A 21,083-nucleotide genomic window follows, 5' to 3' on the forward strand; every position below is an offset into this window, starting at 1 on the left:
TAAAAGAAGAGTATGTGTAGACTGATGGTTGGTTCAAAAGAAGTAACTCGAAGATGTCAATTTTGCCTCTGGGAAATTGTGAAAAATGGTTCCGAAAGCTATTTTTAATGATACTTAAAATGTCATTTTATATTATTAATATTATATATTATGTTTTATTTGGTCTCCTTGTCACCTTTTTAATCAAATACCAACCTCTACTAACATTAATGATTTCCCAAATGTCACTCATCTCTTCTTGGTGCAGTAAATTCAACAATCATGAAAACAAGTCGATCAGAATAATAGTTTATTAACACAAAGGCTCTGGTTTATAATGTAGCTAAGTAACACACAAAAGCAGTGAAATGAGCAAAAAAAATGAGGGGTAGACTCAGTAAGGTCTGAACTTTCTTTGTGCCCTCAGCAGAGCTATTCTCTGTTTATCTTCCTCGAACTTTTTCCTTAGTTCAGCAATATCTGGGGGAAAAAAAACAAAGTAGAGTTAATCATTACTTGGTTCTACAACAGCCTCTCTGTCTCCTCCTTCACTAAACATCAAGCCAATGTCTAACCTGCAGATGCTGAAAAAAAAACTAAAGTGGCAACTTACGCTCTTTCTGTGTGTTTCTGTGCTGCCAGGTGTAGAAGTTCAAGAGCTCCTTCCTCTTCTTCTTCCTCATCTCTTTCTGAAGAGCCTTCTTATTGGCTACCTCGCTGTGGGGGCGCGCCTTGGTGCCCTTGGGTCCTCTTGTGACTTTCACCCAGCCCTCTTCATCCTCTTGTTGCTGCTCAGCCTCCTTCTTCTGCTTCTCCACCTCCTGTGACAAAGAAAACAGACCCATGTTGATGTCACGTGGACTAGATGGCAGGGTGATGCTGGAAGGAAGAGCAGCAGAGTTCTCACCTCTTCTTTCCGCTTGTCATAGTCTTCCATAAAGGAGTCGACTATTTGTTGCAGGTTGTCCGGCTGAATAAAAGACTCTGTGTACGTCTGGATCCATTCTGGCATAAGACAGTGCAACATGAATGTATTATTATAAGACTGAGTTGAATATTTTTAATCATTGAGGACCTAGCTCAAACTGTAAAACTAGAGCAATATTTGCAGAGTAAATGCAAAGCAACACAAAACAGCCATTAAATAGGAGAATGATATTAAACCTTAAACCTAAAAATGGATGCATCACTCACTCTGTACTCCTGTCCTCACTGGACGCTGCTCTGTACTGACAACCAAAGGCACATTATGTGGGTGTGATTTAGCAACTTTTATACTGGAGGAGTTTTGGAACACAATGTAGCCCACCTTGAAACCCTGGAAGAGAGACAGAGACACAAGAGGTAAAATGACAACCTGAAATATAATGTACATAACAAATACAGTACAGTGACACTACAGCTAGAGCTCACCTGTTTTTCAGCTGGCTTAAAGAAACTGGAAAGTTTGGGGCCAGACTCCTGAAAGGAGCCCGGGTGGTCCCTCAGCTCCACCAACTGAACACTGCCAAACTGTGAGAACAGTTCTTTGACAACACCCTGAAACACAAACAGCAGACTGATATACATCCGTTGGCTGATATTATTGGCTGGTATTGGTCTATCACAGATATATCAGTATCAACACATATAACGTCTATGTACTGACATGAAACTTTGTTTTTTTCAGAGAATATAATGCAGAAAAAGAAGCTTGGGGTAATTTATAATTATTATATTTCCAGTGAAGTTTATTGTTACACTGTAAGATACCCTGCTTCTGTTACATATCTTTGTCACAAGAGTTAGATAAACACATTTGAGGGTTCACTGCAAAAAAAAATGCGTAAGTCAAATGATACGTTGATAACTGCTGAGCATCAGCCCCTAAAAAAATCGATATCGGTCGGGCTGTTATTACTATGATTAGAAAATGAACGACATGATTAACAAATCAACGAGACCACACAGTTGGCTATTCGTCGAGTAACAGCTACATAAACTGTACCTCTGAGCAGTATGGAGGGATGTTGAGCACAAATAAAGTCCGGTCCAGAGGTCTGTGAGAGCTCCTCTCTGCTCGTACTTTGTGCTCCTTCACATACAGCTGGTGCTGTGCAACGCTGTCGGAACTAAACTGTAAGGACAGCACTGCGAAGAGAAGGAGGAAGACACAAGCAAACACATCACTCAGTACAGTGTCTGTAATCACAGAGCGATACCTGCTCAACAGGCAAAACGGATCAAACACCACCCGAACCGTGTAAAATGACAAGAAAAAGTTCTGTCCGAGGATAGATCGGCATGCTAGCAAAAAGCTGAAATATATAACCTTCATTTTGCCAAATAATACCTGTAAATCCGCCTGGAATAATACACGGTTGGCTACTGGCATGTTTCTTCTTGGACGGCGCCATTTTGTTGTGACCTTTCACACCGGAAGTACAACTAAAACCAAGTACAGGATTTAACATACGTTGTACTTTGTATTTTAAATAAATAAAATCACAACCCAAATGACATTGAAATTCAAACGGTTAGTATTTTATTTAAGTAAATAAATACAAAAATTATTATAACGCAATCACGTCATGGAGAATTAATCCTTTTTTGGGTTTGTTTTTTTTTTTTTTTTTTACCAGTGAGTCTACTAATACAGCCATTTCATTATCAATTTCAGACGCACGAGTTGTGTTTAAAAATCTACATGTTTTTTTTTGTTGTTTTTCCCTACAAAAAGATCCCACTCAAAATATTACCACATTACCATTGTTTCAGTACAATCATAACTTAATAATTTACAAAACAGTTGGGGGATTAATCGGCCCAAATTTTCACATTAAGACGTTTAGTTACATTTGGGAGCACATCATTTATAGCGTAGTCCAGCTTGAAAAAAGCTTTTACTTTTTCCTGTAGTTTGTTGTAATTATGGAACATATTGAATTTCATTTAACATTTTTTTAGGACAAACTGTATGTTTATGCATACACACACACACACACACACTTTTATTAGGAGTATGAAGTTTTTAGAAGGCATAAATAGTGTTTTGTGTATGATACTGACCACTACAAAATCACATAATCCTCATCATAACATGGCAGACAGAAAAGAAGAGTCTCAGACAACATCTACAAAGCTAAATATTTAATGGCGACATTTCACAGACAGATCCGACCTCTGTAGTCTCTTCTTGACATGTCCTGAAAATAAAGTGTAATGTATACAAGAAAGTATTTAACATATACTGCTTCAAAACTGAACAACAAAGTAAAACCAGTCACAGAGCACACGAGAAGCTGAATGTCACGAGGATGGTAAAAACAGAATATCAACAAAATATGACTGTTTGAAAACGGGTTCACTGAAATTATGGTATTTAAGTTTCTGTCCATTCCTGATTTACTAACACAAGTGTTTTCAGTTATTTCAGCTGGGAAGAACTCTTAACATGTGCAAGGTGGGTAGAGTTGTGGCCAGGATCGGCTGAGGACAATTTCACTGTACTGCCTAACTAGACAGATATGGCACCTACTGTATTGTGTTCTTTATTCTGCCTTTGTTTGGTCCATATTTCCTTATATTTCTATGGTCTCTACTAACCCAGACAATCTAAACAGGGGGTACAGACAATATAACTGAATACACCTGTGTGAATGCACAGGACCTTACACATAATGCATCTCTCAATTGTTTTTTTCCGAATCTTTATTGCCCCTTCTCCTTTTTGATGTGGTGGTATGTAAACTAAAGCTGGAGTATATAAAAAAACATAATATATCAAAATGGGCTGACATCGAATTGACAAAAAAAAACAAACATCCAGATCCAATTTGATTTAGCATCCCTCACCACATTGGATTAAAAAACAAAAAACAGATCACATCAAACTTCTATCCACCGGTCCACCTCAGATACAAATGTGTGACATTTGAATACAACAAAACAGAAAACATGTTGCATGTCCATGAGTTTCAATTTTAGAGCAGTCATGTATATCAAATGTGTAAAAATCAGCTTCATATGAGAGCGCAGGCCACCTGTTGTCAAGGTGAAAAACACAGTTTGTATGTGAACACCAAGATGCAGTTATATGTTTATGAACGGACAGTGTATTCACACTAGACATGGGCTATATCTTGATGCGGAAGGCAGTGGCCTGTGAGCTGGGGGGCTCAGTGGTGGAGGTGGACTGTGCAGTGGACTTAAACAGAGCTTTGAGGATGGTCTGGGGGTCCACCTCTGGAGTGGGCTGAGAGGAGGCTCGCTGACCGGCGGGACGAGACAAGGAGGATGGCAGACCGTCTTTTTTTGTTCCGCTGCCTGTGCCCGGAGTGTCACTCAGCCTCCTGTAGGAGTCGAGGAGAGGGGGATGTCATCATGCAAAAAAGTCTTACATTCCAAAATTTAATCAAGACTTATTGTGAGTGGTCAATTGGAAACACTGTGACCATAGTTTAAAGTGACTAATCCAATCACCAAATGTGTCCTCTGAGTGACTGCTTCATAGAAGGCAGCTCATTGTACCACTGAACAGCTTGCAAAACACTTGAATGCTTATTCAAAAAAGACCATGAATAAACCCTGCCTGGATAGTCACTGCTAGAGTATTTGAAGGTGATCACTTGCAAATGTAATAGAAGCAATGCTCCTTTTTTAATACTTAAAAGAAATAAATGGTTAACATGAATTTCAGTCACACGGGTTTGGGAAAAATTACAGCTCCTAGGAAATATACAAAATAAAGTATGTGCACATGAACATAGTCAACTACAGATTAATTTGAAATGAAGGAATGAAGCCTTTCGGGCTTACTTACAATAGAATGGGCTGATCAGAAGTGATGACATTTCCCTGAATATGAAGGTTACACTTCATGGGTTGGCCTGGAGGTGGACAAGAAATAACGATAATGAAAATAACACACACACAAACACAAAAAAAAAAACAAGATGATACAACATCTGAATTACATCTAACTCTGCTAACCTTCAACAAAAACACTTTGGTTTAACAGGACATATACAATCATGTCCTAAACCAGCAAAATCTTTAAACAAAAATAAAGAAATATATTCTTCAATTCATCTTAGATCACTTAAACAATGACTAACAAAATGAATGACAGCAAACTTGTCAACAGTAGTGTAGTCTTGCATGACCTGCATGTAAAACAGAAGCCAGAGCCCAAAACCCAGAAAGCCCTTTGATGTGTGTGTCCTTGCCACTGGCACTCACCGTCCAGGCAGCGGTTGTTGTACTTCCTGTATGCGCTCACGGCATCCTCTTTACGTACAAACACCACTTCAGCCACGCCTACCTTCACCAGTCGTGCTCGCTTCAAGGCTCCACACACACAGAACAGTTCCTGTGGACAAATAGAGGAGTGCGCAAACATTTACTGAATGAGTCATCATAGCACCACAGCACGCAGCAGATCACTGAATATCAAATGTAACAAAAGGTTAGTAGCCGTCAGTGGGATATACTCACAACTATGTCTTCCTCAGTGACCCGGGGATGCAGGTTGTTCACTGTTATTTTTGTACCCTCCAAAGGACTGAATGCAGGCTGGAAAGAAATACGACACCAGACAGTTAGGCATATAAAATCAAAATGGCTGACACAAAAAAAAAATGCATGCACGCATGGTGGTACGGTTAACATGCCAAATATTACTCTGATAATTTGTGTTTTCTAATCATTACAGTTACAGCTATTGTAGTCTTGACACCATCATGTCATTAGCTTACAAAACCAAATAGAGGTTTCATTATAAACAAAATCCTGACACAGTGCCTTTATGTTATGAAAAACTTCATTAACTGTGTGTAATGTGTATACTAACAGGAGACCATCATCTGTATTGCCTATTTTACTTTTCCCAAGTTACAGAGGAGGGAAGCATAACAGGATTAAAAGTAGAGTAGCATTGAGGATAAAATTCCTGGCATGGGGATATATCAATATAATAACCGTGGCAGTTCCTATAAACTGATCTACAGAATGTTTGTGAGTATAGGGACTGCTCAGTGGAGGAAAAAGTATTTCTGATCTGACCAACTAGATTGGTAAAATATCAAACTATCCTTTACTTGGTTGGTTTCTCTCAACAGATTCAACAAGTACAATTTCACTGAATAACAACATTAGATGGAGACTAGCTACAAAAGGTGGAGAAGGAGTGATACTCCACTACAGATGCAGGAATGTTTACCTGAGGGGGAGCAGGAGCTGTCGTGCTGGTTTCTGCTGCGCTTTGCTGGAGAGTCCTGGAGACTGGCTGTAAAGCTGCAGCTGAGGACCTGTTAGCAGCCATGCTGGTATTGGGCCGGGTGGGAGCCACAGGGACAGGAGGACGTGGGGCAGTGTACGCATCATTTTTAACCACCTTGGTGATGGGAGCTGACATAGAGAATGCAGAGCCCACTGTCCCAGACTGTGCAAAACATAGGAATGGAAAGTCAGTAAGGGGAAAAGACAATGAAATTGCAATAATTCATGTAGGTGTTTGAGTGTCTATGTTGAATCACTCAGTATATGAGGTCAGCTGGCATGAAGCCACTCTTACCCGTGATTGTAGCATACTGTTAGCTGTAGTGATCTTTATTTGTTTACTGGAGATGCCATCATGCTCATTTGTGACAGGCTGTGGAGACAAAACACTCTATTTTAGTACCATGTTTTACAATCACAGTCATTTTACAGTTTCATAAAGGGAAACATTGACTATATTTACATGCACAGCACACCAATATTCCAATATAATATTTTGCATGTAAACATTGTTAGTGTACTTTCTTTCTGCAGAAAGAATTACGCTAGAATTACTCTCAGTCTGTAATGTGTAAACCGAAGAAGAATAACAGCTCTACCTGTGTCGCTGCACGTATTCCCCCTGACATTCCTAAGGGACGTTGCTGTAAAAAGAAGCATGACATATATATGTATTTGAATGTGCAAGTTGTGTTACAGATCTTCCATGTACAAAGAATCAAATTTTCATCCTCACCTGAATGGTCTTGGTTATTTTTAGGGGTGGTGCAGTAACTGCCTGTGTCTGCGTCCCTCCAATGCTCCTCTTGAGGCTCAACCGATCACGAGCATCCATCATTCTCTTATTATTGCTCAGCTGTGGCGTTGCACTGCCCCTCCCACTCAGTCCTTGTAAACCAGGGGCAAACTGCCTTGTATTCACACCAGCAAGATTGTTGTTGGCGTGTATCTGTATCTGTGGCACAAGTGTCTGGCTATGTAGTTGGTGGGTTACTGGTGACATTTGCGTAGTCTGTGCCGGGACACCGAACTGATTCTGCCCCTGTTTGCGTGAGTTGATCATCTGACGGGCGTCCTGCACTCCGCCTGCTCCTCCCCTGCCACGGATTTTGAAGCGAGCATCTTTCTGACCCAGCTTTTCTCTGGCATCTTTCACTTGAAACCCTGAGGGGAGACAGAAAGGTGAATTTATTAATCCCAAAACATAACACTCTGATTATAACACACTGAATACTGTGTACACAATACAGAAGTCTGAACTAGCATTTTTATACAATATGTTAAGGCAATAATGTTGGACCCTTACCTGCTCCTCCTCCAAGCCTCTGTCTCACATCATTAACCCCAATCTTCTGGCGAGCGTCAAAGCTCTTGCCAATACCTCCTGCACCCCGTCCAAACATTGGTCTGAGAGAAAGAAAAATAAGGTCTCTTTAAATTCCTCAACAATGCTATAACAATACCCATTGGGATTCTGTGGACAGTGCTCCATTTACCATTATTAAGCTCCTTAAAACTCATACAAGCGGTAAAAATACTGTAAAGCTTCCAACAGCATAGTTAATTTTACCGTATTGATTTATTTCTAGACTTATTCTCTTTTTAACACAGTACAGTGGGAATGCTTTGAATGGCCGTCGCACTTGGCTCAATATGAGAAAATAGTATCTGCTGTACTTAACATTCTCACAAAGTGGAGAGAGGACAATATCACAGACAACATTGATTTGGAGAACCCAACACCCTAATTTAACCCGGGGAAACCACCTTTGTTAAATACGTGGTGGCAAGGTCCTGCTTTGCTGCGAACACAAATAATAGCTCGCTAGCTAATTGCGCCGAGCTACAAACATTAGCTGGTCGCAGTTTTTCAATTTTTTTTTCAGTTTGGTAACAAAGCAGGTCTTTGTTGAATTATCAAGCAGTCCTTTTAAACATGTATCGATGTATGGCTTCATACGTAAAGGCCTAAAGCTAATACCAGCTACTCTGCCTGGTTACGATGTAGCTACTCGCTGATAGCTGTAATAGGCTAATGTTAGCATACAGTAGCCAACTTGCTACCAATAGCTCTCAATTCAATTCAACTCAATTCCTGTAATGCTTTTAGAAACGTTATTACATGTTGCCACATTCTTAATAAGTGAAAAGTATTCAATGCAGTGATAGTTTTAGTACCTTTTAGCTGGTGCCTTGAGATTAATACCGCGCCGTCGTATCACTTCATCCAAAGAGACGTCTGCCATTTTCTCACACTGCCTCACAGCGCCTGCGCGCATGACAAGGTTTAGCTAAGACTACGGAAGCCGATTTGGTCAATAACGCAAAATTGCTGCTGTCGACTGACGAATTATTGTACGATTTTTTAGATCAATTGTTTGTTGAAAGCTCAAACGTATGAATGAACGAAACGTAATGTAATGTTAAATACACAGAGTACACGGGCTAAGAACGTAACCACTTTCCCCTCACAAATGAAAAATCTGTGATCGATTAATCGTGACCAAATGCAGATGAGATACAAGGGTCGGTACCCGTGAGCCTTTGCGCCAAATTGCAACACCAAACACGGTGGTTTTTCGCAACAAATATAGTTTACAATCATCAAAACACTGTTTCTCATTGTATTATCAAAGGGTATTATTTACTACACAGCAACTATTTATAGAAAACAATAATGAACTGCTGCCAGTAAGACATTGCCGGCACCCTAACAAAGGATCCCTAGACACTGTGCCTAGTCCGGTCTTCGACAATTGATTTGTCATGCCTTAAACTGATGAGTAAGGAAAATAACGATGCGGGGTGACGCCCGTATCCTCGTTGAACTTACGAGATGAATTTTTGAAAGGGTATAGGTCTGCCTGTTGAGGTGACTTGCCTACTTTGCGAGATGCCTCGCAGGGCTAGGACCTACCCCGACCCCCTTCCTGTTCAAAGCAAATCAAATTTCTAAAGAGTTTACATGCTGTAATGTAACAGTACTATAATGCAGAAGGAAGACAGAAAATAAATACTCTTGTGACCACGCCGAGTCTGACTGCAACCTCAGCACACCACATATTTATAAACACGAACCATGAAACACGTTGGAGAGTACACCATGATTTATAAAACGTCATTTACATAACTGTTTTTGTATTACTTCAGCGCACTGCGGTGTAGGAGCTGACGGTGTTTGCTTGCATATTTTTAAAAATGTATTTCTTTTGTAACAGAAACTTACATTCATCAGAAAGTACATTCGCTGACAACGTTTGCTGACAAATTGATAAGCACTTGATGTTGCAATTTCTGCAAACAATTTTGTAAAGTCTACATATAGTTAGCAGCAACTATTGCATATGAATCAAATGCTGACCGTATATGCAGATGTTTTTTAATCTTTATACACAGTCGATGGAGTAACACTTCAAAAACGTGGCGGCAGAGCGTCGCTATAAAAACTCAAACTCCCAGAATGCAATTGGGTAGACGCAGATCCAACCTGCTGGGTCGTTGCCCGCGAGCTGTTCATCACCGCTACCTCCCGTAGCTGTCTCGCGGATCTGTTAGAGGAGAAATGGCTGCGGCTCTGTCCCGTGCCCTCAAACTGCCCGGTAAGATGCGCTCCACACATTTCAGCCCGTCAGAGAAACAGACGACACAGTTTAGCAGACAATTAACTGAAACCAGCATCAGTCAGGAGGACTAGGTGGTCTGTGAGAGCCCTCCTTCCAGCTACTTTACCGCTCCCTGATTCATTTAATGCGCTGGTTTTGTTACAGACAGTTACCATCGTTTCTATATCATATATATATATATAAGATGGACATGTTTTCGTCATGATATTATTTACGATAGATATGTTTTTTCTGTGTATGCAGAGCAGCAGCCTGACATCATCTGCTGTCTCCTGCCTCTACAGCTAGCTGCTAGCTAATGTCAACCCAACACAAAGTGATGTGATGCTGGAGAGTAAACAAGCAGCAAATGCTGCATCTGAGTCCAGGAACAATATTGTCCTGTCTTGGCTATGACGTTACTTAGGAAACAACCACTACTGTGCATTAGTAATTGTGTTATTGTGATATCATTGTAGAATTTAATTGCACATTGTCTTTTGCAATATTTTAAGAGGCTACAACATTTATTATGTATTACGTTTTTTTAACCATCAAAATAAATGTATGTCATTCTTCTAAGATTAGTTATTATAATTAGTAGTCGTATTTGTATAACTGTAACTTTATTCTCATTACTGCCCTCTGTAATAATGAAATAAGATAAACCACAGTATATCAATCCTAGTGTACTGTGTATAGTTTTACGTTCCAAAACAGATTAAGACATGAATAAAATATGAATTAATTCTTTCAATTAAAAGCTAATCTTAGTGTAAAAAAAAATATATATATATATATATATTTGTTTGAGTGGGGACGATACTTAAGTAAAATGCATTATTATACATTTAAAGAGGCACTATGTAGTTTTGGAGAGAATTTTAACCTCAGAATTTTAATATTTACAATATTAATGAGGTAATAATATAAACGCCATACTCCACTTCCATAACTGAATAAACAAGCTGTTCTCAGAGGAAAATAAGGTCCCCAGAACACTGTCTGAAGCTAGAAAGGTGGCAGGGTCCAAAGTAAAACAGTATGACATTGTGTTGTCCTTTAAGGTCAGTTTGTTTATTTAGTTTATTTAGTCATGGAAACTAAGTGAGTTTGTTTATTTAGTTTGTTTAGGCATACGAAATCTGTCAGTGTTCTCTGCTGATTAAAATTTCATCCCCCCAAACTACATAGTGCACCTTTAAGAATAAAGGCCATTAGTGCATAATGGCCAGATTAAAGGAGGATACATCTATAATGTTCCAGTACTGCGAGGCGATATATCTATAATTGTGTAATAATAATTAATAATATATCAGTAGAGATCACTTGTTCCACTCATACTCCGACTCAGTGACTACATAGGATGGTTGATCCTCACCAGCAGCCTCTGTGTTTCTGCAGGGAAGAAGGGCTCGGACCTTGGCGAGTACGACCCTCTCACCCAAGCAGACAGCGAGGACGAGAGCGAAGAAGATGACCTTGTGCTGAATTATCCCCGAAACGGCCTCGGCAGGGACAGCTGCCTCGGCACAGGCTCCTCAAAGCTGCGGGGCGGCAGATCTGGAAGGCTTGTGGGGGCCGAGGATGAGGCTCAAGAGGATGAGGAGGAAGAGGAGGATGAGTGGAGGGAACGGCTCCCTAGCAAATCCAGGCAGGACAGGGACGAGATGAAAGGCACGCAGTACTGGAGCCACAAGGACTCGGGTAGGGACAGGGCGGGGGAGGACAGAGGGGGCTCTGGGGCGCTGGGGGGTTCTGGGCTGGGGGTTCACAGTACCGAGGAAGAACAAAAGAGGATGAGGATGAAACATGCTGTCCGAAGTGCGTTTTTCCTGGTGCCTCTGGTCTGTGCCACCCTGCTCGTGCTGCTGTGTGCGTTTCTGATACCGTGCCAGAAGGGAGAACTGGAGAAGAGGCTACAATGGGAGAAAGTACTGGGAGATGCACAGAAAGGTAATGAGAATAATATGAAGGTTTGATACATCACATTTAAAGGGCCAGTATGTAGGATTTAGGGGAACTAATGGAGGAAATGGAATATTATATTTATAATAATGTTTTCATAAGCGTATTATCACCTGAATATAAGAATCGTATACAGTATATCTACATAGGGAGAAGGTTCTCTTCCAGGGAGTCCGCCATGTTGTACACACTGGACTTTAAATAAAACAATTGGAAAAGAGTTACACCAGATTTTGTTGTGATATTAAATGTGCGTTTGCAAACTGCCCTAAAAAATATGATGCACAATATGTGCTTCCAACACTCATAATTACAAAGACTTACGAAGGAGTCTCCGTGGCTAGACAACGCTGGCTCACCCATTAATTAGGCAACTGCAATTACACAGGGTTGTGAGCCTCACTCCATGTACCACATGTCCTGTTCCAGCATGCACTGTGGAAGCATTATACAGTGGTAATAAATACAAAGTCGATGGGACATGTCTTTAATGACCTCATAAGTGTTTTTAACAGTTAAGAAAACAACAACAAAAACACAGACAACTGAGTCAAGAATCATCAGTGTTGTTATACTTGATCAATCTTCTTCTCTTCCTCCTGCTTTGCCAAAATGTAGGTCAGCAGAACCCTGTAATCCTTCACTCATTGTCAAAACAACGTTACTACTGGTGGGCAGTGTTGATCGTATTGTGGTTTCTCTGTCTAGGTGTCGCTCCACCTGCACTGGCGTTGTGGGATGTTGATGGTGATTCATTGGAGGATGTGTTTCTGGCTGTTACTGAATTGACCAATGACACGCATCCCACACAAGGGAACAAAGGTACGTGAAGAATTCTCTGAAAAGGCATGGCCAGTTGACTAATGATTCATTAGAAACCCCACATCCATTTTAATATCTGATTCTCTTCCTCCTCCTTTCTGATTTTTTTGTAAATGTGTGTTTTCCTGTTTTCTCTTGGTTGATTGTGTTCTATCTTTAACACAGTCTACAGTGCGGTGGCCCTGTCTGCAGTCAGCGGTCAGGTGCTGTGGACTTACGTCATGCGGGAGTCTGTGATGTACATCCAGTGTGGTTTGCAACACAGCAACCAGCATACACCTGTGGTCCTGCTCATCAGCAAGTCCATTATCATAGCAGTCAATGGCACCTCAGGTTAGATGTCAAGACATTCAAGCTACATAGGTATCTGTCAGTCTGTAGCCACATGTACAAACCTTTTGTATTTGCTCCTATATTGTCAGTGTGAATGGGGCTAGTGAGGGTAACCCACCGGTAGCATTCAAACTGCTTAAAACCGGGTCAAAGAGATTTCCTTTCACCCCCTAGGGCAGGAGCTATGGTCAGTCCCACTTAAGGACATTGAATCCCAGGCGGTGTTACTTCCAGACCTGCAGGGAGACTCGGTCCCAGATCTGCTGATAGCCACCCTGCCTGCAAATGTGGTATAATTATGACAGCTACCTCCCTTTTTCCTTCTTATATACATACATTAAAGGATAAGTTCACCCAAAAATCTAATTTCAGTCATTATCCACTCACCCCCATGCAGATGGAAAATTGGGTGATGTTTCATTGCCGATAAAGCATTTCTGGAGATTTACAGGAAAACAGTGTTGCGGCACTCTGTTAAATCAACTGAAATAGATGGGGACTTTTTTTAAAATGTAAAAAAAAAAAAAAACTTAAAAAAATACCCGAAACACATTAAAAAAAAAAAGCTCATAATCCAAATCTCTGAAAGCCCTGAGATCCCAAAATGATTTGAAAAAAATGTAACCAGTGCACTCTCTTCAGACAAGGTGCACACTAACGCTTTTAGCTTAGCAGCCTTAGTGAAGATTTTGGCTTTAGAAGGGTGCAAGTGACATCTTTCAAACCATTTCTCGAGGGCTTCTTCTTGATTTTCCTTTTTTCCTAGTTGTTTTTTAACGTTTTAAAACAAGTCCCCATCTACATCAGTTGAACACTGTTTTGCTGTGAAGCTTCAGATGTTTTGTGGACTACGAAAACTTCACCCGACTTTCCATTGGCATGGGCGTGAGATAGTGACTGAATATTCGTTTTTGGGTGAACTTGCTGAAGTTACCAGGCCTTTGTATTCAGTAACTACATATCTCATTCTGCTGTATTCATTTTCAGCTTCTGGATCTCTCCTTGACTTTGATCTCTGGGACGGGGGGGAAGCTTGGACAGCCTGTCTCGTTCAACCTCACCGCAGGAGGAAAGATCATGGGTCCATTGCTGCATGAGACACAACAAGGGGCAAATTACATCCTCTTTGGAATAGGTAAAGGAATAAACCAGCAGTATGAAGGTCTTAAATCTTGTTCTAAAGAAGACTCAACAGTCACCATGTGTATTCAGGCTGCAATAGTTAACGTTAATTTACAGTTATTTTGATGTTGATTTTACAATACTTTTCTTTCCCATCAGGTAATGTAGAAGCCATCTCTCTGCGCGATATCTACTTTAATGCCACCGGCAAAATGCCCACAACTCCAGCACTACAAAGGAAGGATCCAGGGTGGGAGGGACTCAAGAAAAACAATTCCTCCTCCTTCATACACATTTACAGGTATGCCTCAGTGACTGGCACATGGCTCTGTACAGACTCTTAACACATTTGTGTTAAATATTAAACCTTTAATCAGCTGGTATGAGGGACACACTGATACGAAAGCTGTGTGATGCCTGAATAATTATATGAGTGCTGACTTTATTTAGCAATTTATTCAACTGTAATAAAATAGAAATTGTTAGACTTGTGACACAACAAGGGGCATCACTGATATTTGAATATTTTTGACATAGTATGCACATTGTCTTCAGCCACATAATCTTATAGATTCAGACATTAAGATGCATCTTATATTGTCTTTTATACTAGATAACAGAAATACTCTTACGATGTGGCAACACTCTTTAAATGTTGTCCCAAAAAGTACAAAATCATAAATACACACAATTTTGTTGGCTTGTTATTCGATTAATTACTGGGGACATGTGGTCTACATTTTCCTGCGTTGTATACACAGCGAAGACATCAATGGCTAGTTCACTACTGGTTTATCAGACAGTTAACGTTGACATCTGTCAAAATCACACCTTTGCTGTCGTCTTTCCAGAGGAACTGAGCCAGTGGATTTCCTGCTCCCTCTTGTGGCTGGTTTTAGCAACAACCGCAAGAGCCTGGACAGCGTTTCTAACCTCAACTCCACCAGAAGCGACTGGGCGCTGGTGTACGGCTTCAGCAAACTGTCAGTGCTCAGGCAGAAGGACATGCATAAAAAATGGACCTTCAACTCAGCACCCATTCATAGGTAAGGCCCTGCATGTCACTTTGCCACCACTGACTGAGTTACTGTTACATCTCTGTTGCAGCCAACAGTAAAGAGAATTAATGTGAGGCTATAATAGATGGTGCGGAGTCAGTTACACTTAATAACCATAAATCCCAATATGAAAACACAGTGTCAGTTTTTTGAACTGCTGAAAACAAAGTAAAATATGTATCAGAATTTTGTGATATTTCCCTGAATCATTTCTCTGTCTGTCACAGCCAACCTGCCCCGGGACACTTTAATGATGATGGAATCCTTGATCTTTTCATTCAGCATTCAGCAAACGGCATCATGCAGGTAAAACGACAGCCTTTTCATACAAATAAAAGCCAGGGCTCACATGCTACACTAATTGCGGATTATACTGCTCTCACTATACTGAGCTGTGACAGAAAAAATAAGAGTTAGAGTCTTGATGATACATCTTCAACTGAGCTCTGTGTTCGCTGTAACAGTTTTCTCCTCTTCTCTGTCTCTCAGGCGCAGGTTGTTGATGGGGCCAATGGGCATATTTTCTGGACAGCAGAGTTTGTGTGTCCTCGTCTTTCTTTGGAACCTTCGGCGATCTCCACCTCGACCGGCCAATCGGCTTTCCTCTTCTGGGCCAGCGAACCGATTAAAGTGCAGAAGAATGCTACCAAGACAACTGTGAGTCTGCTGTGGAGAATATATATAAAATATATTAAACGAACGGTGTATGAAGCTTATGTTACATCATTGTCACTGTCTACTTGGGCTGTGCAGGTGACACCAGGTATTGCTGCAGCGGAGCCGCTCATTAGAAGACTTTTCCTGTTGCACCCTGCATATCCCACAATCCTTCTGGAGCTCACCAGTACCACAGACACAGCAGTGACGTCCGCAGGTAAAAGTTCAAATTTGCAGAACAACATCTTCTTTAATGCAAAGAGTGAAGAGTATTTTAGAAAAAGATGACAACATGGTAATAAGAGTAATACACAAGTTCAAATAATACAGATGTTTCCCCTCCTATTTCGTCCTCCTTCGGCTCGAACAGTCAGTTACCTGGAGCGCCAGAAAGACGCCACCTACATCACCGTATCCTCCCGACCCACACCTGAGTCTAAGCCTGGCGCTCGAGTAGTCAAGAGCATGAGCCTCAGAGCTGCTATCGCCAAAGGCCAAATCGTCAGACTAGAGGAGAGCAACAAGACGGGGGAGCCTGTTAAACCTGGCGCATTTGAGGTCAACAAGTTCTTCAGACGTCTGTCATTTAAACACCAGGTGAGAAGTTTGAGATACAGTCAGACATGTCCACTCAAGAGTTGTGTTCAGTGATGTGCACGGCCAGTTTGATGGACTGCACTCAATGATAAATCTCTGTCACTGTGTTGCTTTGTTTAGTGACGACGCCCTGTGTCACAGGAAGCGGTACAACTTAAAGGACCCACGAAAGGATGAAAGGGACAAAAGTCTGTGGACAGCTGTGCACTAAGGAGACACTGAGGACACGCTTCTTGTTTGGTTCACTGAGTATGAATTTCATTTCTGGTACTTGAGAAGGAGATTTCTTTTCTGTACAAAAACATTATTTGTAGGTAGGGATTGTGTCTGTATTTTTATTTATTTATTTGGTTTATATTGTGTTTATACAATGAAAATGTTTATTTAAGTTATTTAACTAGCCTTTGGGGGAGTCTTTAATATTTCATCGAGTGTTTATGATTGTTTGGACTTTATGGCAGGAGAGGAACTTTTTACTGTAGTGAAGCACAATAATGCTGATGAAAGAGCATGTAAATACGTTTACAGTATGCAGCACTCACTATAACTCTTGCAAGGCCAGTATATTCATCCCTCAGTCACATGCTTTTTTTTTTTTTTGTCATGAAGCCACTATTAGTGTTCTTTCTGCTCACCACCAAGTTCAGCAGTGTAAAGAGTCTGTAAATATTTAATGCTGTACAGTATTTATTGATTTGTTTTAACGTTTTGATTTTGTTGGGTTGTTGTTAGATTTTCTTTATGGTTATATAATGAAACTGTTTTTGAGTTTTTTTTCTCAGAGTATGTGGCTGCTAAAGATTATATGTAAGCTGCAACTTCACCTATGGCAAGAGAAAGAATGAAAATCTTACTGCATCATGTATCACGTGTCGTTTATTTCACCGTCTCAACTACTGTATTTGTATAAATACCGCAGGAAACCGACTAAAAATAGTTGTTATTAGAAAGGGAGAGTTGTTTGGTGCTACAGCAGCGGTAGGTGGCGCTGTTGGAGCTCCACATCCAAAAATATCTGCTGTTTTTCCGCATTGTTGCTGCGTCAAACTCTGTCAACATGGCGTCGGCCCTCGGTCGCCTGGCCAGGCTGTCAGCCCTCAGACATGCCCGCACCTCCCGGCTGAGTCTCTCCACCGGGCCGGGGAGGACCGTGACACCGAGCCGGTCAGCCGTGTGGACTTCATCCGGCGCCGTTCTGCCCAAACCCAAGAAGGTGAGTGCTGCTTTCAAGGGTCGGTGCGGTGTGTGTAAATATCAGCTCTGCCAACCTCGGACACGACATGAACTAACGTAGTTGTTTCTATGGTCGGGTGTGTGTGGCACCGGGGGGAGCAGACCCCCTTCGGCCTTGTCCGGATTGCTCTGGTAGTGGTGCCCTTCTTGTATGTGGGGACTCAGATCAGCAAGAACTTTGCTGCGCTGCTGGAGGAGCACGATATCTTCGTCCCCGAGGATGATGACGATGACGACTGAGGGCTGTGTAGGCTTCCTGGTTATCAGGTATCAACAAACTGTGAAATGATAAAGTACACACACTAACTCAGCCTATGTACATGTGCTGTTCATGGGGAGGCAAAAATTTGGGACACTCATCAAACAAGATAGATTTTTCTTTTCTTACAAAATTATATCATTTTTGCAGCTGCACATTTTAGCCAGAGTTAAGGCACTTTTGTAATTTCCATGACACATGCTAATCAATATTTTTCCTTTCCTCCACAGGTCATTTTGTCGTGTTGCTACCACTGGGACGAGTCTATGAGCTTCTGAGCACATAAATGCCTTCCCGGGTTTCCCTCTCCTGTGTGCTGCTGTGTTCAAGTGTGGATTCAGGGTTTTTGCTGTTATGAAACTGATAGGGCTGTCCTAGGCTGGTCGTACTGTATCGTACTGTATTTGCATGCACTACTAAAGTCTTAATAAAGGGAATAACAATATCATAAACTGCAGTACATGCTCAGTGCAAGTTGGTGGCGTTTGTGCACTAAAAAAAGAGATCTCTCAGTCAAAATGCAATGTTGGTGTTTCTATTTTCCCTATATAAGTATTCCTTACTGACTGTAACACTACAATAAAAATGTAAGCTTTGTTTATGACACAAGGCTGTCTGAAATACTATTCTAAAACACCACATATACAGTAAGTGGGCCTGAAATACAGTGGAGTCAGTTTCAATATCCTTGGTTTGCTGGGAGGGCGGCCTGTATTCACTACAGGGTCTCCAAATTCATAAAATACCATACAATACTTGTTAAATGTCATCGCTAAGGGACAAAACTTTAGAAATGTTATTATGTTATTTTTCTTCTTAACAAGTGTGTGGGTCCATACACCCAAACAGTTTTGGTCTGGAGAGGCCAAGTGATATCTTTTAAAATGGAATGACACTGCTATTCACAATAACAGCAGATTTATATGAGCTTCTTTCTGTTTAACTGAGTTCACTCACTGTCTTCGTACAGATTAAGAAGGCACAGTTTAATGTACACTGTCAATAGATCAAGTTTTAGTGTGTTTTTGGTTGAACTGTCCCTTTAAGAAATCCCAATAAAACTGCGATTCTGAATAAAAAGGACACAGCCATAGGAATGTAGGTATTAAGTGTGTATTTACAGCCAAGGGGAACATCTGTCACACTGGACACAAGCAAAGAGGGGTCAGAGGTCAACAGATAGCTACACAGTTCACGGGTCATGACCCCGATAGAATTTGGACAGGAAGTCAGCAGGACGAGCTTCCTCGGTCTCGTGGAAATAGCGCATTATGTGGGTCTTCTGCTTCCAGACATGGATCGTTTCCTGTAGTTCCATTTTCCCCTGGGGATTAAAGAACATATAAATGGAAAATGTTTCAGCAAACCCAACATGACGCAGTGTAGTATTGCTCTAATATGTAATATCCCATATCCTCATTCATTCAACTGCAATGGGATTTTAGGTGAGGTACTGTGCAACCATTGGAGCTGACTCCAATGACCAAATTAGTAGTTCAGTTAGAAAGTTAAAATGATTATAATTGATGTAGATCACACATCAGTGAAAGGCTGTTTTTACCTTTATGACCAACATGTCAATCACACGAGGGTCGGTAACATGCTTGTTCTTGTCAAACATCTCCCTCACTTTGTCTCTTCCCTGACGTGTTGTGATGTCCAGCTGGAATGTTGTCACTGCAGAGAAAGAGATACAAATGAAAACTCACCCTATTTCCACAGCAGCAACTTCATCCAGGAACTAATTTTTTAACCATTGTCATTCAAATCATTTTTAGTTTTAAGGGTAAGGCTGGTCAAAATCTATGTATTTCTTACCAGCATCAAAAGCCATGAAAAATCCAAAATGAACAGTCCATTTCTCACCCAGTGCAACAGTGAGGCTTTTTTAGGTGTTTTTATACAAATATTTTTTGACAACAATTCAGATCTACAGCACAGGAACATGATTTATCAAGATCTGGCTACACATGCAATATTTGACAAGGGGAAAAAATTAATTGTTGGGGTTAGTCTTTACATGGGATTTGTTGCAAATTTGTAAAACATAATATCTCCTGCCTTATCCTGAGTTATTCGGGGCAGCTCCCAACCTGTCAGTACAATGGATACCAGCCCGTCTGTCCTTCTTGTGTACTAACCGGAACTAAATGTAAACATGGATTCTACATAAGATGGTCGAAGCCCAAAAATGACACATTGCAATGCATAACAATCCTCTTTAACAGGTGTTGACTGAGTGTGCTGCAAAAGTGTTTTAAATAATTTTTCTTGCCACCATAATCTTAAATAGGAAGGGCCATCTTAAAGTACAAACCCACAGAAAAAATGATCAGCATGGAGTGTTACACCGCTGATCATTTAAACCAGTATCAGTATATGGTATTTTCTAACATTCACACATCAATATCAGAAGGCTAGCGGTTCATAGTTTTCTCAATATTCAATTAGCTCAAATGACAATTTCAATGTTTCTATCAAACATAAGAGGATATGTAACATATTTAAAACTTATTGTTATGGTAAGGTTGATGTTAGCTAGCGGCTCGTCATTAAGTTGAACCTGCTCATAGACACGACCTTGACGCTGGCACTGCTTTTTATACACCTTTTTGCTGCTGTAGCGGACAGACGTACCTGTGTTAGGGACCTCACGGTACCAGGCTCGGTACAGCTCCCGGACCCTGCGCTTGGCTTCGTCCAGGTCCCGGCTAAAAAGCGGTCTAACAACCTTAGCAGCACCAACCGCTGCCCGAGCGGCCGTGTTGGACGCCATGACTGCTGTCGTTATGGCGTTTCCGGTTGTACTTATTCGGTGGTGTCACATTGAAGAACAGTAGTGCCACCTGGTGGAGCGGCTGCTTCAAGACAGGAGCCAGTAAAGTTAAATTATTTATTTTATAACATAAAACTTGACCCATTTCATTATTGTTGAGTGTTTTACAAACATTCTGCTCCAATGTAATTGTTGCAGTGTTATTTGTGTCTGTACTCAACAGCATTACACTTTGAGGGGTTTCTAAATATTTTTCAAAAATGCCAACGAGGTGGGCTAAAATTTATAAATGCATAGGGATATTTTTGTTAAATATAGCACAACAATGTACAGCCCCATTAACATTATAAAATTGAGTCAAAAGTCCCAACAAAAACTGAACATTGCCTAGGTAGCATCTATTGCAGGGCTATTACATT

General features: G+C 40.9%; 5 protein-coding genes and 1 non-coding gene across 7 annotated transcripts; 3 read left to right on the forward strand and 3 right to left on the reverse strand.

The window, feature by feature from the left end:
• Positions 1–272: 272 nt before the first annotated feature.
• On the reverse strand, positions 273–2,387 carry rrp7a (ribosomal RNA processing 7 homolog A). The gene is made up of 7 exons (XM_073494559.1): positions 2,312–2,387; positions 1,967–2,109; positions 1,393–1,518; positions 1,174–1,297; positions 887–984; positions 593–800; positions 273–459 (listed from the first exon to the last, which is right to left on the reverse strand). Exons 1-7 carry the CDS (start codon positions 2,373–2,375, stop codon positions 374–376), a joined length of 849 nt encoding a protein of 282 aa, XP_073350660.1. The 5' UTR covers positions 2,376–2,387; the 3' UTR covers positions 273–373.
• Positions 2,388–3,093: 706 nt separating this feature from the next.
• poldip3 (polymerase (DNA-directed), delta interacting protein 3) lies at positions 3,094–8,510 on the reverse strand. The gene is made up of 10 exons (XM_073494901.1): positions 8,416–8,510; positions 7,544–7,644; positions 6,974–7,401; positions 6,837–6,881; positions 6,533–6,610; positions 6,179–6,400; positions 5,455–5,532; positions 5,200–5,329; positions 4,781–4,847; positions 3,094–4,310 (listed from the first exon to the last, which is right to left on the reverse strand). The coding sequence occupies exons 1-10, from the start codon at positions 8,481–8,483 to the stop codon at positions 4,094–4,096; spliced, it is 1,434 nt and encodes a 477-aa protein (XP_073351002.1). The 5' UTR covers positions 8,484–8,510; the 3' UTR covers positions 3,094–4,093.
• Positions 8,511–9,003: 493 nt separating this feature from the next.
• On the forward strand, positions 9,004–9,157 carry LOC141020288 (U12 minor spliceosomal RNA). The gene has a single exon (XR_012180816.1). It is a non-coding gene; the product is annotated as a U12 minor spliceosomal RNA (small nuclear RNA).
• Positions 9,158–9,758: 601 nt separating this feature from the next.
• On the forward strand, positions 9,759–17,265 carry fam234b (family with sequence similarity 234 member B). Its single transcript, XM_073494817.1, has 13 exons — positions 9,759–9,836; positions 11,244–11,795; positions 12,516–12,629; positions 12,795–12,962; positions 13,137–13,252; positions 13,950–14,097; positions 14,244–14,385; positions 14,936–15,130; positions 15,370–15,448; positions 15,632–15,799; positions 15,896–16,016; positions 16,170–16,396; positions 16,517–17,265. Exons 1-13 carry the CDS (start codon positions 9,800–9,802, stop codon positions 16,517–16,519), a joined length of 2,070 nt encoding a protein of 689 aa, XP_073350918.1. The 5' UTR covers positions 9,759–9,799; the 3' UTR covers positions 16,520–17,265.
• Positions 17,266–17,441: 176 nt separating this feature from the next.
• smdt1a (single-pass membrane protein with aspartate-rich tail 1a) lies at positions 17,442–18,497 on the forward strand. 2 transcript variants are annotated; one of them, XM_073494819.1, is made up of 3 exons: positions 17,442–17,609; positions 17,732–17,896; positions 18,119–18,497. In XM_073494819.1, the coding sequence occupies exons 1-2, from the start codon at positions 17,454–17,456 to the stop codon at positions 17,867–17,869; spliced, it is 294 nt and encodes a 97-aa protein (XP_073350920.1). In that variant the 5' UTR covers positions 17,442–17,453; the 3' UTR covers positions 17,870–17,896; positions 18,119–18,497. The 2 variants fall into 2 exon arrangements, 1 of the variants encoding a protein (XP_073350920.1); XR_012180791.1 differs by having other exon boundaries at positions 17,529–17,609; positions 17,691–17,896.
• A 488-nt stretch (positions 18,498–18,985) lies between these two features.
• On the reverse strand, positions 18,986–20,673 carry ndufa6 (NADH:ubiquinone oxidoreductase subunit A6). The gene is made up of 3 exons (XM_073494818.1): positions 20,526–20,673; positions 19,450–19,565; positions 18,986–19,212 (listed from the first exon to the last, which is right to left on the reverse strand). The coding sequence occupies exons 1-3, from the start codon at positions 20,662–20,664 to the stop codon at positions 19,081–19,083; spliced, it is 387 nt and encodes a 128-aa protein (XP_073350919.1). The 5' UTR covers positions 20,665–20,673; the 3' UTR covers positions 18,986–19,080.
• Between the last annotated feature and the right edge of the window lie 410 nt (positions 20,674–21,083).

This window comes from Pagrus major, chromosome 23 (genome assembly GCF_040436345.1).
Source record: "Pagrus major chromosome 23, Pma_NU_1.0".
Taxonomy (NCBI): Eukaryota; Metazoa; Chordata; class Actinopteri; order Spariformes; family Sparidae; genus Pagrus; species Pagrus major.

Excerpts from the sequence above, each read along its gene's own strand:
- rrp7a (XM_073494559.1), bottom strand. The coding sequence starts at position 2,375 with ATGGCGCCGTCCAAGAAGAAACATGCCAGTAGCCAACCGTGTATTATT. Across the intron at positions 1,298-1,392 it reads TTAAGCCAGCTGAAAAACAG|GGTTTCAAGGTGGGCTACAT; the intron begins GTGAGCTCTAGC and ends TCTCTCTTCCAG. Across the intron at positions 460-592 it reads CAGAAACACACAGAAAGAGC|ATATTGCTGAACTAAGGAAA; the intron begins GTAAGTTGCCAC and ends TTTTTCCCCCAG.
- poldip3 (XM_073494901.1), bottom strand. The coding sequence starts at position 8,483 with ATGGCAGACGTCTCTTTGGATGAAGTGATACGACGGCGCGGTATTAAT. Across the intron at positions 5,533-6,178 it reads CAGCTCCTGCTCCCCCTCAG|CCTGCATTCAGTCCTTTGGA; the intron begins GTAAACATTCCT and ends ATTTCTTTCCAG. Across the intron at positions 4,311-4,780 it reads TCTGATCAGCCCATTCTATT|GAGGCTGAGTGACACTCCGG; the intron begins GTAAGTAAGCCC and ends CGACTCCTACAG.
- fam234b (XM_073494817.1), top strand. The coding sequence starts at position 9,800 with ATGGCTGCGGCTCTGTCCCGTGCCCTCAAACTGCCCG. Across the intron at positions 12,630-12,794 it reads TCCCACACAAGGGAACAAAG|TCTACAGTGCGGTGGCCCTG; the intron begins GTACGTGAAGAA and ends TCTTTAACACAG. Across the intron at positions 15,800-15,895 it reads AGAATGCTACCAAGACAACT|GTGACACCAGGTATTGCTGC; the intron begins GTGAGTCTGCTG and ends TGGGCTGTGCAG.
- smdt1a (XM_073494819.1), top strand. The coding sequence starts at position 17,454 with ATGGCGTCGGCCCTCGGTCGCCTGGCCAGGCTGTCAGCCCTCAGACAT. Across the intron at positions 17,610-17,731 it reads TTCTGCCCAAACCCAAGAAG|ACCCCCTTCGGCCTTGTCCG; the intron begins GTGAGTGCTGCT and ends CGGGGGGAGCAG.
- ndufa6 (XM_073494818.1), bottom strand. The coding sequence starts at position 20,664 with ATGGCGTCCAACACGGCCGCTCGGGCAGCGGTTGGTGCTGCTAAGGTT. Across the intron at positions 19,566-20,525 it reads CCGTGAGGTCCCTAACACAG|TGACAACATTCCAGCTGGAC; the intron begins GTACGTCTGTCC and ends CTTTCTCTGCAG. Across the intron at positions 19,213-19,449 it reads TTGACATGTTGGTCATAAAG|GGGAAAATGGAACTACAGGA; the intron begins GTAAAAACAGCC and ends TTTAATCCCCAG.